At 35.7% G+C, this 13833-nt stretch overlaps 1 protein-coding gene across 17 annotated transcripts in view; it reads right to left on the reverse strand.

Annotated features, from left to right (window-relative positions):
- sm (smooth) overlaps positions 1-13833 on the reverse strand; it is a 146920-nt gene that overhangs the window by 129026 nt on the left and 4061 nt on the right. For all 17 annotated transcript variants that reach the window (XM_068289468.1, XM_068289465.1, XM_068289475.1 and 14 more), the window contains exon 2: positions 12305-13116. In XM_068289468.1, the coding sequence (XP_068145569.1) occupies positions 12305-12463 (159 nt within the window). In that variant the 5' untranslated portion in view covers positions 12464-13116. The remainder of the gene's footprint in view (positions 1-12304; positions 13117-13833) is intronic.

Genomic DNA, 13833 nt, shown 5'->3' on the forward strand with positions numbered 1-13833 from the left:
TTTAGTCGAAGTATAAACTTATCCTTATAAATAACTAATTAAATGTGGGGTAATCAATCAATTGATCGATACTTATCTTAAAGATAAGGTATGTAAAGAATTTGGCTCTTATATTGGTTATTTATTTCAAAGAATTTAAAAATACTTTGTATATCGAACTTTCTGCCACCACATCAAAGTGAATACGAAACTTTTTTGCGTAAAAAGCAATTTCTTAATGTTTCCCCATCGATTTTGAGAGTAAAAATCAAAAAAAAAAAAAAAAAACATTTGAATATAATGTTTCTTCGAGTTTCAGCTGCTCTGAGGCTCTCCCTCTTTTGGGTTTAAGCCGCAGCAATCATTATTGGATCTTTCTTTCACTTTATGTGTATCTCTCTAACCATTGCAATGGTCGACTGAGCTGCGCAGGAGGGAGTCGTGCTTAGGGGAGGAGGGGGAGGAGGGAGTCGTGCTTAGGGGGAGGAGGGGGAGGAGGTAATGTCCAGCATATACACAATACACAAACTGATATACAATTGGAATAATAAAGAAAAAAAAAAAAGAAGGAAACAAAAACAAACAAAAATACAAACGACCGCAAGATTTTTGAAAAAGCAAAACCCAACCCAAAGACCGGAGCAGAGCAGACCAGGCCAAAGCCAAGCCAGGCGGCCACTCCAGGCCTTTGGCCACACGTCACTTGACGTTCAAGTTCAATAACCTGGCCAACAACACACACACTCACAAATACACAGACCATGTGCACACTTATACAGAGACAATTACCAAATAATGTGGCCCTCCTCCTCCTCCTTCTCTCTTTCATGCACATGAAGCAACACAAAACGCAAAAACGCCGGCAAACGGCATTAAAAAGCAGCTGAGAAACGAAGAAGAAGACAACAACAAAAACAACAGAGAGAAAAAAATATTAAAAACTGAAACTGAAACAAAATATGCGCCGCAATCGACGTCGACGCCAGCGCCAACAGCGACAGGCAGGGCAGATCGGCGAACTAACGACGACGTCGACTGCTTACATAACAGCAAATAATGTTTTAAGCAGCGGTAAAGCAAAGTAAGAACAAAGAAGAAGCACAAAGAGAAAAGAGAGTGCAAAGAAGTAAGCACAAATAATGACCGAATCGACCAACAACAACAAAAACAATTTCCAAAAAAAAAAAAACAAAGCAAAAAAAATTAAGTATTACATACACACAAATCGAATAAAAGAAAGGGGGAAAAACACAGAAAAAGGGGCAAAACAGAGAGCCAAGAAGAAAAAGAAAAGAAAACTGAACTGATCTGTATATGTACATATATAGTACTCTATGCGCACTGTAATTGAACCCAGCGATACAGCTACAGCAACGAAAACAACAAGCAGATACATTTACACAGATACAGATACATTTCTTAACCCATCAGATACATTTGGAACTCTTCCCCCTGCGACCCCACCTTCTCATAGTCATCATCTCTTTGGAAATTTTCAACATTTTCGTGTAAATTTCGTGTGGGAGGAGAGAACTGCCGCTGTTTCATAGTCGAAATTGATTGTTAAACATTAGCAAATGACTTAATAATAAGCCACTAGCGGGCAACGCATTTATCAAATGTAATTAGCTCGTATATTAACGGTACATAAAAGGCAATTATTAACAAGTGTACATAATACACATTCATACATGCACATACATATGTATATATGTACATAGATGAGCGGGAGTGCAAATTGGTCAATCGAAGTTGATTAATTATTTTACATATAATATAGAAATGTTTTGGCACATAAAATCGAAAGAGTATATAGATAAAACAGAAATAAATCGTTATGAAATTTAATTCTAATAACATAATTTAGATAAATTCCAAATGTATTTAATAAGATTTGCTAAAACTAATATATTGCAATTAATATTTCATAATAATTGTCATTTATTTAGCGATAATAAATGTTATAAATTGTTAAACTTGAGACTGTTTAAATACCGATCTTAGACTATAAATTTTATTTAATGGTTTTCATTTCCAAAAAAGTTTTAACTGCTTTTAAATGGCAATTTCTAAATATAATATTTATTATATGTTAGATATATGCATTATTAAATAGAATGGCTAATATGAATAATTAAAGTTAGACCAAAGTCTCTCTGACTCTTAATCTACTTTTAATGTTTTCATTTCTGAGGGAAAGGGTATTAATACGCATTTCATATTCGAATTGAAAATAACTTTACAAATTGGCTAAAGTTCACAACTAGTTTAGGCATTGAAGACATGATGAAACTCGATGGTTCTTGAATAGCTCCACAGATAACCTGCTCATCTTTTTGTACTGCATTTCAAATAAGCTTCAAGAGATTGAATTAAACTTATTAAACATACCTAACTCAGTGACTAGTTAATATCAAAAAATATCAATATATTTAACTCTCTTCATATTTCATATGTATAATAAACCTTTTATCCGAATATGTTGATCGTGATAAGTACAAATTGTAAGTTCTAAACAAAATTCAATCGACAATTCGTTCTCTAAATCATATATGGGCGACAAATGGAATAGAACAATTTGTGCTGGCATAAAAACTAACGATTCGAACGAATTCGTAGGGTATGTGGATGTTATATATGGACAATCGACTCCGCCAGAGAACTTTTCACTAAACAAAAGTTTATAATCAGTTCTCTTCATGACACGAAAAGATATTGACAACTAACTTTTAAAAGGGCTTTAACTGAAGGACAGTTTATAAGACTGAATTCGTAGCCATAACAAGTGAATTGAAGAGGGTGTAGAAAGTCCAGTATAACTCAATCTTCCGGTAGCCATACCCTCTAAATGTATCCATAGTTATTTTGTTTTTGTTTTTTGGCTACATGCGACATACTTTTAAATGTCAATTACAGACTGTCGGCGGGTGACTCGGGCTGTTGGTGGGTTGGACGGCTGTTAACGGTTTTTCTATTAGCCCTCTCCCTGCCCATTGATGGGCCATTGAGTTCTATTAAGTTCCGCTGGCCTTTTGTTTTCAATATGCTACGCACATGCGCCACCCCCACCCGCCGCAAACGTACCTAGAGGGGCCGTTCGCCTGCCTCCCCTCTTTCCCACTTTTTCAGTGACGTCGTAAACATGTAATGCAGCACTTTTTGAAACTTGCGTCAATTACAAGGGTCGGGTGCGGTGCGGTGTGGTACGACTGGCTAGAATGGGGTGGGGTGGTGTATTGCGGTGGGTTGCTACATAAGACCCGGGGCTAAGCCGTGACTTGCATAGAAATTGTGTTGTATTTTTTTTCTCGTTTCGTCGCTGTTGTAGTTCTCTGAATTCCTTTTTCCTTCAACAGCCCCGGCCCCCGTCCCCAGCAACTTTGGGTCTTGCCTAATTCGCTACGCTACAATTAGTTTTCATTTGCCATGCCTCTGCAACTCTCTCTCTCTCTCTTTCGCTCTTCCTGGTCGCTTATCTCTGACATCTAGCCATGTTCTTCATCTTTTGGGCCAGTTTATTTTCACTTTGACTCATTACAACATTTTTGCCATGTTCTTTTCGGTATATTATTGTTATTATAATTATTGCGTGCCACGTTTTCTGTTTTTGTTTTCTTTCCTTTTTACTTCTTTTCTTCGTGTGCTTGATTCTTTTGGCTTCTCTCTTCAAAAAGAATTCTAATATCTTTCTCGCCTATGTCGAAATGAAATTCGTGAGTGAAATACCATCATGATGGAGAAGTAAACAAAACAAAAAGTACCCTCAAAATAAAGAACAAAAAAAAAAAAAACACAAAACAAAATTAAAACAAGAAAAAAGTTTCTACTTTTGTTTCGGTTGCCCCTAACCACCCCCGCCCATTCCCTTGCCCATCCCTCTCTCAGTACTCTAGTGAAAAAAAGTATCTTACAGTTTACCTTGCCCCAAAGTGCCGTTAGTTATGCGATTTTGCGCTTAGCAGCCGCCGCCGCCAAGCAATTTGATTTTACTGTTGAATTTTTTAATTATTATTTATGCTGCTGGCTTTTTGGATCTTGGCTATGTATCTATAGCCATATGTATGTCTATGGCCGAAAAAGCTGACTAATGAATGTTTCAAAGTGCATTTGGAAATGCATTTGCTTGCTATCTTTGTATCATGGCCATTAAAATGTTTTATCTTTTCTTTTGATAAGAATTACTCATCCAAATTAAAAACTTTTATTAAAAGTTACTTATTTTGAATGTAATACGATAGTTGGACATATGAACAAAATATATTTGCATTGTTAAGATATTGAGAACTTTAAATGTTTAGATTTCAAATTTCTAAAGAGAGAACAATTTTTTGTTGTTTAAATAAAGAAACTTTGTCTAAATATTCTAAGGTATTCTTGAAAATTTAAAGTATCTTTCATTGTTGGGTATGTATCAATCTATCTATAATTATGTATATCGTTCTAAATCTATATCGGTCTAATATGGATCTTTCATAATTTCAATGAATTAATTAGTCTTGGGGTGCATATGTAACCAGAACGATTCATTAAAACCAAACTACTATGTTTCACAATTATATACAGACATAAGTATGTATGTACATATATACCAAATTTATCTGTAGCATTAGGAGTATTTCACAAAGGGTAATTTCCATTATCTTCTTTTTAGATCTTTTATTTAAATTATGAATTTCATCACTATAAGTTACATAATGCAGCTTTTGTTAAGTATTCCAATCGTCTCAATAATGCTCTTTAATATCCGAAAATGGAAACTTTCATCATTTTCAAACTCATTTAGTACTTCAGGTTTCATAATACGTCTGTATCTGTAGTCGATGTTCTTATTAAGTATTTATCTGAATGAGAATTTTCATGATCATCTTAGAGTGGGGATTGTACTCCGATAGCTTTGCAGTATTTCTGCTAGGTACTGATGAGTTAACGAAAACTTTTATCATATTCATTTCGTTAATTTTCAATGTAAATCTTTGAAGTCAATGTTCCTATTAACATTAAGATACTGAAGTGTTCATCCCGATAATAACTTTGAACTACATATAGAAAAAATCAATTTTAAATGTAATTGTAATTCACTTTGTATTGCATAAACCTTCTGAAGTCAGTATTTTCTTACTTTTGTCTTATGTTTTACGAGTCAAAAAGTATTTTACATTCATTTGCTGAATTTACAATTTCACTTTGCAACTTTTATGTGAAGCGAGGTACTTTTCTGAGTATTTTTATGGCATATAGATACTTTGATTCCCTTGAGATGCATTTGATATTAGACAACCCTTCAAGTTGACCTCGTTCAAGAACCAATTCGCTGCATCATATCATCATCAGTTTGGGATTTTGGCCACATTCAAACGGACACACACACCCATACTTATGTGTGAGCAAAAAGATACAAGATACAAGTTGCAATCATTTCTCTCTCTTTTAATATACTTTATATATATAAATATATGAGAGATAGCAAATGACAATGCGCCATATATCAAATTATATAGACGTCGTGTACTTAAAAAACTACACTTCCGACCTTCGGCATAGAGAGCAGAAGAGACAGAGTAAAAGACCCAGCATGACATCCGCCAAATACACGACTATATATACTATATATGTATGTACAAATGTGCCATATACATATATGCGTATTGTACATATGCAATGCCTTGTAAGTAAATGGTGGAAAAAAAAATAAGAAAAAAGAAAAGAACAAGAACAAAACATAAAGAAAGCTTAAAAGCAATGGCAAGGGAACGGTACTTGGGGATGAGGAGCAGAGCTAAGCAGTGGGGGGAAGAGGCCAAAGGGGCACATAACAGTGCGACATAAATTGAACTTTTTTTCTTCTTTTTCGCCAAGTAACAACAACTGAGAACGAGTGAGAAAAAGTATGAGAAATGAAGAGGTAGGAAAAGAGACACAGGGCAAAATGACAGCTGCTGCTCTTTCATTGCTCCACGATTCATAATTTCCTGTAATTGGAGTTTAAGTCGGCTCCCCCTTACCCCACCACCTCTTCTGCTCCCTCTGACAATCTAAATTTTCCCCTCACCTTCTACACACTTGTTCAAAATAACATTTGACAGCTTATTTTTGGAATTTCTCTTGTGGTTTATATTCGTCGTCGTTTTCTGTTTAGATTATGTGTTTTTAATGCCTTCAAATTCTCCTATTACTTTGCTTTTTTTGTCTTTCTATCTCTTTCTCATTCTTAAATAAATGAAATGCGCTAAAAGCAAGTTGTTAATTTGACACTTTACAACTTACAACAAACTACTAACAAAATTGACAAATATCTCTGAACTTTCTTTGTTTTTGCATCTCTAAACATAAATTTTGCGTCTCTTTCGCCCCGCCCTTTTTTTATGAAACCATAAATCATGTGTACTTACCAACACATTAAAATTCGAACTGAGAGAGCCTAATTTAGTCCTGTCTAGTTTCTCAAGGATTCTCGCAAATATAATGCAACAAAAGACTTACAGAAAGATCAGCGGAAGGATAATCCCTATTCATCACACAGTTATAATCATCGCACTCGAAGTAGCAAGACCATTGGTAGAAAGGTCTATCCATTTTCCTTGGTTTTTTTTATCTTCACTGTTTGACAACAAAACTTTATAACACTTTTGCTAACAAAAATTATAATCTGATTATCCAAGAATTTGTTTTTTCTTTTTTTCTTTTAAATTTGTTTAATTTTAATTCGTGAAAATTTAGATATCAAACTGAATTGTTGTCATACTACAAATGTTTTCAGGGAGTTGCCAGACCAATTAGAAGAACCAATTATGACAGAAATTCCTGTCAACCGCCAATTATATGGTCACACTATACAGCATTTTATTTGCAATCTAGAAATTATCTACAACTTTTTATCGTTGTGAAATTGCTTGTTGCATGCTGTGAAAGTTATCGATAACTTTCTAATGGATTTCTTACTATTGAATTCGTTATTTTTGAAATTTTTGCGCTACAATTGGATAAAGTAAACCTTTTAGAACATTTATTTTCGAATGCAGTTTGTTGTAAAAGCTGTAAATAGTTAATTTTCGGTCTACTTTCAGAATCAGAGAATCAGTTTCTTGCCACATAATTTTTAAATGGGCAGTTCTGGGATTCTCAGGCCCACACCTATTATTTTGGCCACATGTGTACCTGGTTTCCTTTTATTTCCAATACAAAAAACCATAAAAATAATAAAGTTCGCAAAATTTTTTTTCTGGGCATAATTTTTATGTGTTTGTCCAAACTCACAAGTTTGGAATAAAACAATAAATGGGTCATACAGCTAAGTTAAAAAAAAAAATAGGGAAAAGAGATTTCTAAAAAAGAATTTTCAATTTGTTTGATAGTTTTGACCGAATTATGAATTGAAAATTACTATGCCAAGCAGCGTAACGAATCGAAAGACTCATAACAAATGCAAGACACATGCCACAAGAAGAAACTAAAAAACGCAATCGTATATCGATGGATATCAATAGAAAGAACACAAGTCCACAAACACTGAACCTGACAGTTAGCTGCTGGTGCTACCAAGAAAATTACATGAAATGAATCGTAGTTAACCGCAGCAGCAGCAACCTGCTTTTTTTTTCTTTCTCTTATCCATTTCCATTTATTATTTCTATCGAAATAAATTGCATGAAATTTAATACTTTCACCACAAAGCAAACGTAGAACTAGAACTCGGTATATACACTTTTATTACAGCTAAGAGACTTTGATTTGGCTCACAGGTATTAGACATTGGGCTCAATGTGGTCACCTGGGGCCGGGATTTGGTCAAGACAAGTCTCTAAGACTTGGCTTATGAATAGCTTTTTGCTGCTAAGCCCTGAACTTTGACCTTTGGGCGCCATGTGAGACAAGATAACTGAGAGGCAATAAGCACAAATTTCAATTAGTTCAATTAGAAATGCAAAAGAAAGAGCGTGAGGCAGACAGAGAGAACGAGGGTAAGAGAAAAAGCATTCTATTAATACCTAAGCAAACAACCCTTTTTTCTATGCTTTCTCCACGGCCACCACCCCTTGACACAAAGTGCATTTGCAACCCCTTCTCCCAAGTCCAGATCTAGCTCAGACAGGGGGAGAGAGAGCAAAAACTTTTCGCAATTAAAACTTGAAAATGAAAAGACAATAAAAATCAATTATTTGTTAATAGAAGCAACAGCAGCCAAAAGGTAAAATGATATCGAAATACAAAAACGAAAAAACAGAAGAAAAAAAACCTGAAAATTCTTCAACCCCTATCGAATGCAGCTCTGTTACCAGGGCAATGCATTTAATTAAGAAAAAAAAGAAATAGAGGGAAAAGGAACTACGCTTTGAAACAGAATCTGGCCAAATGCATTTTGACTGTTGCATAATTTTTTGGCTTTAGACCTCGATGCCGAGGCCAGGACATGAAGACTGGGGTTGCTGCAACCGCCACCAAAAAATTCACTTTGATAGCAGGAAGAAAAAGGGGGCTGGGTGCAGGAGGAGGATGCAGACAGCCAAAAAAAACAAGGATATGTGGTGGTCGAAACCAAACCGAATGCGTGTGCTTTATTTTCAACTGTCTCGCAGGCAGATTCTGACTCGGACCATTTTATTTACCCAATGTCTGATGCCAGACGCAAACGCCACGCATCGCATCTCGTCCATATGCATTTTGGAGTGACGACGACCCACGAGAATGAATTTTTCGGGAATTGAAAGGGTGATAGGTGGAGGTGTGAGTGGATGCGGGGAAGAGGTCATTCGGTTGGGCATCACTGCAACTGGCAGGCGGCAAACGCAACGACCCGCGTGTGTGTGTGTGTGTGTGGCAATCAAATTGCATATTGTGGATGAAAATTAAATGCGTTTCACAGCAGATTTATAACCTTGATTACAGAGGAGAAAAACCCAATGCCAATATCAATTTAAAATTGCCACATGCCAAAAACTAAAAGAAAATAGCAAAAAACTCTGACTATTACTCTTTTCATTTTAGTATCTAAATTAAGTCAAATTATTGACACTCTTAGAGTATATTCACTTTAAAGGGTTGCAGCAAATGGCGCATGATTCTAGTAATCTTTTACAGGGTTCTTCTAACTGGTTTTAATCCTGTGAACTGAAATGTAAAAGTCACTTTTACAGCATTCACTGAATATTTTATCGTAACCGGTTTATTACCAACTGGCATTTGGAGCGAGAAACGGTTTTGAGGTCGTTTTTATTGTTTAGCATTTTTCCATTGGTTATTTGAAATTATTTAACAATGACATCTCCGTGATAACTTTTGATAGATGGTCTAAAATTTAGCAAAGTTTGTTTTCAAAAGCAAAGCTTTTAAATTATTTTCTTGTCAAGGATATAGGAAATGTCACAATAGTCTCCATATAACCAGAAATAATTCGACATAGAGTACGGCAGAGTTTCTGAAATTACTAATAGTCAAAATCAAATCGAAGGTTAATTTAAATGTATTTACTTCTTGATAGAGAGCTGACTCTTTAGTTCTTCGAATGATCAGTTTAAGGGCTAACTTTTAGGGCTTTTCATCGAACAATGCAAAAACTTTTTGAAAAAGCAGTCCATTTTTAGAGCAATCTTTGCAGAAACCTAAAACAATAGCTCAAGATGGCAGGCAGTCAAATAATAATGAGAGGGACATTTATTTAAGTTCTAGATAATGGATGGTTCAGCAGAAAAGGACAAAAACTAAATCATTTAATCTCTCATATATGCGTACGTACAAAATAAGTGTGATAAAGTGATTTATATATGTAATTCATAAGATTTAGCGCATCCGCTTAGAAGTGGACACTTAATCACATGTAGGAAGCGGCGGCACAGTGAGTCAGTCAGTCAGTCACTGACTTGGGGCACGTATTATCCCAATTGCTAAGCTGGTAGGAAGGGCTACAGGTATGCAGCAAAGGCAAAGGCTGAAAGGCCTAAACGATGCCAAGTGGCAAACGGCAGGGCAGGGCAGAGCACATCACAACAAATCCTGGACAAAGTCTAGTACAAAAAGGGCTAAAGAGCATAGAGAGCATGAGCGAGAGCATGAGCATGACGACCAAAAAACTCTTCAACTGCCGAGAAGATGCTGCTTCATGTGCTAATTGCGCTGTCTAGTCAAGTGTGGGTGTCCTCCGCGCGTTTGTGTGTATGTGTGTGTGTGTCTCCTCTATGAGTTCGTTTAGGCAGAAACATCAGCTTCAGCAACCAGACGGAAGCAACAGCTCAAATGCCAAATGAGAAGTGAGACAACGCCACCCACGCATACATACACACAGTCACACTTACACTTAGTCACAATCACACACACAGAGAAGATGGGACGCCATTAACGTAGCCTCGCATCGCTTTGGTCGAGAACAAAGTTAAGAGAAAAATTGTTGCATACTTTGCGCGGCCGCAAGAGCATGACTTTCATGCTAAAAACACTCTTCAATGGGTCGCTCGTTTGGTCAACAAGAACAGCAATTTCCCAAATAAAGTAATATCCCTCTTCATTCTTATTGTTCTTATTTGCTAGAGGAAAAGTTTAGTCCAGCCATTGCACTCAATTCAAAGTGAATCAATTTCCATTTCCCGTCTCTCTTCTTTGATCTCTTCCTGTTTGCAAGAGTTAAATAAATAACTTTTTATCTCTACCGTGATATACATACGGCATAAGCCAAATGATAAGCAGAGACAAACAAAAATTTTCCTTTTGCCACTGGCAATAGGGAAAATCGATTTTTCCCAACGCCAACACCAATACCAGCAACTGGCACACACATATAGAAACACATGCACACAACTTACTCGAATGCCGCACAAAACACAGCAACAATTTGCCACATTGTCTCCACGTGCTACCACATTTTACGGGGGTAAACTCTTAAGTTCTGATAAATCAAAATATTTCTAAAGGGAAGCAAACAAAAAACAAGTACCTTGTTATAATTCCCAAACAGTTTTGGAAAAAGTTCTAAGAGTAAGAGTTCTGGTGTCGTTAGCCTAGTCGGCTGATGACGAATCTCTTGCCTCTTTGAAAGAATCAAAAAACAGACATAAAAGTTTATCAGTTTAAAGCAACTGTATTAAAGAACTAAGATCATATAGATTGTAGCTAAATATAGTTTATTTTAAACTTAGTTCAAAGAAAGATAATTTTCTACAAGAATTTATCAGAATTTTCTACTTAATATTGATAAATTTATCTTGATCATTTTATCACTCTTTAATGCCATTACAAACTAGTTTCACACAAAGCTAAGCCCAATTTCTTCCTAAAATCAATCAATCAATCGCTTTTTTAACATTACGAAAGTTTACAGGACCTTGCAATTTCCAGAGACTTTTATAAACCTAAACTACATTTTAATTTAATTTTTAGAAATGTTTTTTAAAAAGCTTTGAAACACATAAATAAATCGACAATCTATCACTTATTAGTGGAAACAAAAAATCAAATTTAATAAAGTGCTAATCTAGCATTTTGCTAGTTATCTAAAACGCCTATAATTAATATATACTGTAATTTGGTTTAGTTTTTCAAAAAAGCGATGTAGTATGTGTAGATAATATTTGATTATACTATTACAGATTATCTTTTTAGTACGAAAACAATACTAAAAGCTGGCAATCTAAAAACCCTTTTACTAATACAGATATTTAAGCTAAGCAGAACCAATTATTATGACTCTTTCAATGCATTTTCCAAATCAAAAATTAATATTTTCGCTCCCCTTTCAAAATAGCTTATCATTTGTTATTTTCAATGAATTTTTGTATTCGGAAATACAATATTTCCTTCCTCATAAGGTACACTCTCGAAAAAATGTTGGAAATTCGTGATAAGCTTCATAAAAGTCTAGATAAAGTATGGATGATATGTATGTATGTACCCCTCTCTCTCACTCTTTCTCGTTCTGTTTCTGCGAAGAGCAACCCCAAAAAAATCGGAACTTTTATCATCAACCCAAACTACAGCCCACCTCCTCCTCTACCTAATCTACCTAGCTCTAGCCAGCTACCACCACCCTGTTACTATCAGGATAGAATGGGAAAAGCCCTGAAGGGCAACGGGAGTGGGTTTGAGGGTGGGGGATGGGAGTATGGGAGGGTTGGCGGTAAAAGCAGCATAAATGCATTTACACTGTGTATATCAATCTATGGACAGGCATTGGCATTATTCGCGCTCTGATAAGGGTGGGTGGTGGAGAATCCACCCGTTGTGAACGGAACAGAAAGTGCTTTGCAGCTGGAGAGAGAGAGAGATCGGGGAAGCTTTGTGGGTCTGTGGCATTTGGAGTTGATATTTTTGAGTACTTTTGAGTGTTTCTGGTAGTACTTACCCTAGCATGCATATGCACATCATTTTCACCGGGCTGCTGGACACCGGTGCGTATCTTTTTATTCTGCGGTCCTTCGCTGACAACGATGGTGGCCCCGCCCCCGCTGGCACCGCCGCCGCCACCACCGCCGCTGCCATTGCTAGCGCCGTTGTAGGGCATTGTGGTCGCCGTTGCGAACTGGAGCGAAATCTCGGGGCTGATTAAAGTTTGTGGGTGTAGAATTTTGGCGATTTTTTGGCCTGAGCCTACGTTGCACGTGGGATAATGAAAAATGATCTCTTTTTTAAAAGGGGGTTGGGTTTGGGGGAAGGTCTAGTCTTCCTTTTTTGACAATTAGAAGACGCGACGACAATAACAACGTCTAGTGTATTCACGTGGGAACGATTCAATTCTGACGTAACGTGACGGTAGACAAATGCGTAACGTAACGTTTAGAAGACAGGCGACAATTAACGTAACGCGACCGAATGATGTGGTTTTTTACTCTCTTTATACTTTTTTAAGTTGTAAATATTTATTTACACTTTGTTGTTTTGGTTGGGTTGTGGCCTCTTTTATTTATTTACCCTTTTGCGTTTATTTTTTTACTTCCTTAAAAATGATTTTTTTTATGGATCAAAGGGGGCATGCAGAGAGGGAGCCTTCGTATGATATTCAAGCACTTTCAACTTTTATTTTTTCTTCTTTTTTTATTGCACTTTTTGATTTGCGTGATAAATTTTCCGTTTTGTTTGTTTCTTTTTGTGTATATATCTTTGTTGTTGTTGGTTGATTGGTTGGTTGTTTGGTGTGTTGTATGTAGTATTCTTCAACTGAAAGCAGAGCAAGAAAAAGTGGAATACTTCTATTAATAACAACGACTAAAAAAAATGAAGCACAAGAATACATTATCATCAAACAATCAATATAAACACAAAGATTGTGCCTCTTATTCGCTCTACATAATGATGTTAATGTTTCCTGTGTAAATTGGCAATTAGTTAGTTATAATTTTTAATTCCCCTATCCGTCGACCTATTCAAAATTGTGGCACAAACCACTTAGACACGTTTCCCAACTAGGTAAGAGAAACAATTACATTTTAAATACTATTTCATCAAAAGTGCAATCATGCTAAAGTGTTGGCATAAAATTTCCATTTCCATTTGATTGCATTTATTTGAAGAAATTGCAAAATGCAAAAATAAAAACCTTTTATTTAGTTTACAACAAAATTTCACTGCTGTGCACTTAAACTTTTAAGTCATTAACAGACTTTAATTATTTTGTGTTATTTGCTTTGTTTTTTTTTTTTGCATAAACCAAAACAAAAATAAAATGCTGAAACAAATTGCAGTTACGGTGAAAATATAATTGCAAATTATTCACATTAGCTGAAACTTTTTTCTTTACCAGCAACAAAGGAAAACACCTGCAAATCACATAACGAAATATTTATTTAAATAAAACAATCTGGATTTGGTTCTTAGCTAATAAAAGAAAAGTCATTTCGCTTACTATTTAAGCTGGTTTATTTTTCACATGGTAAG

Source organism: Drosophila tropicalis, unplaced genomic scaffold (assembly GCF_018151085.1).
Source record: "Drosophila tropicalis isolate 14030-0801.00 unplaced genomic scaffold, ASM1815108v1 contig_593, whole genome shotgun sequence".
Lineage (NCBI taxonomy): Eukaryota > Metazoa > Arthropoda > Insecta > Diptera > Drosophilidae > Drosophila > Drosophila tropicalis.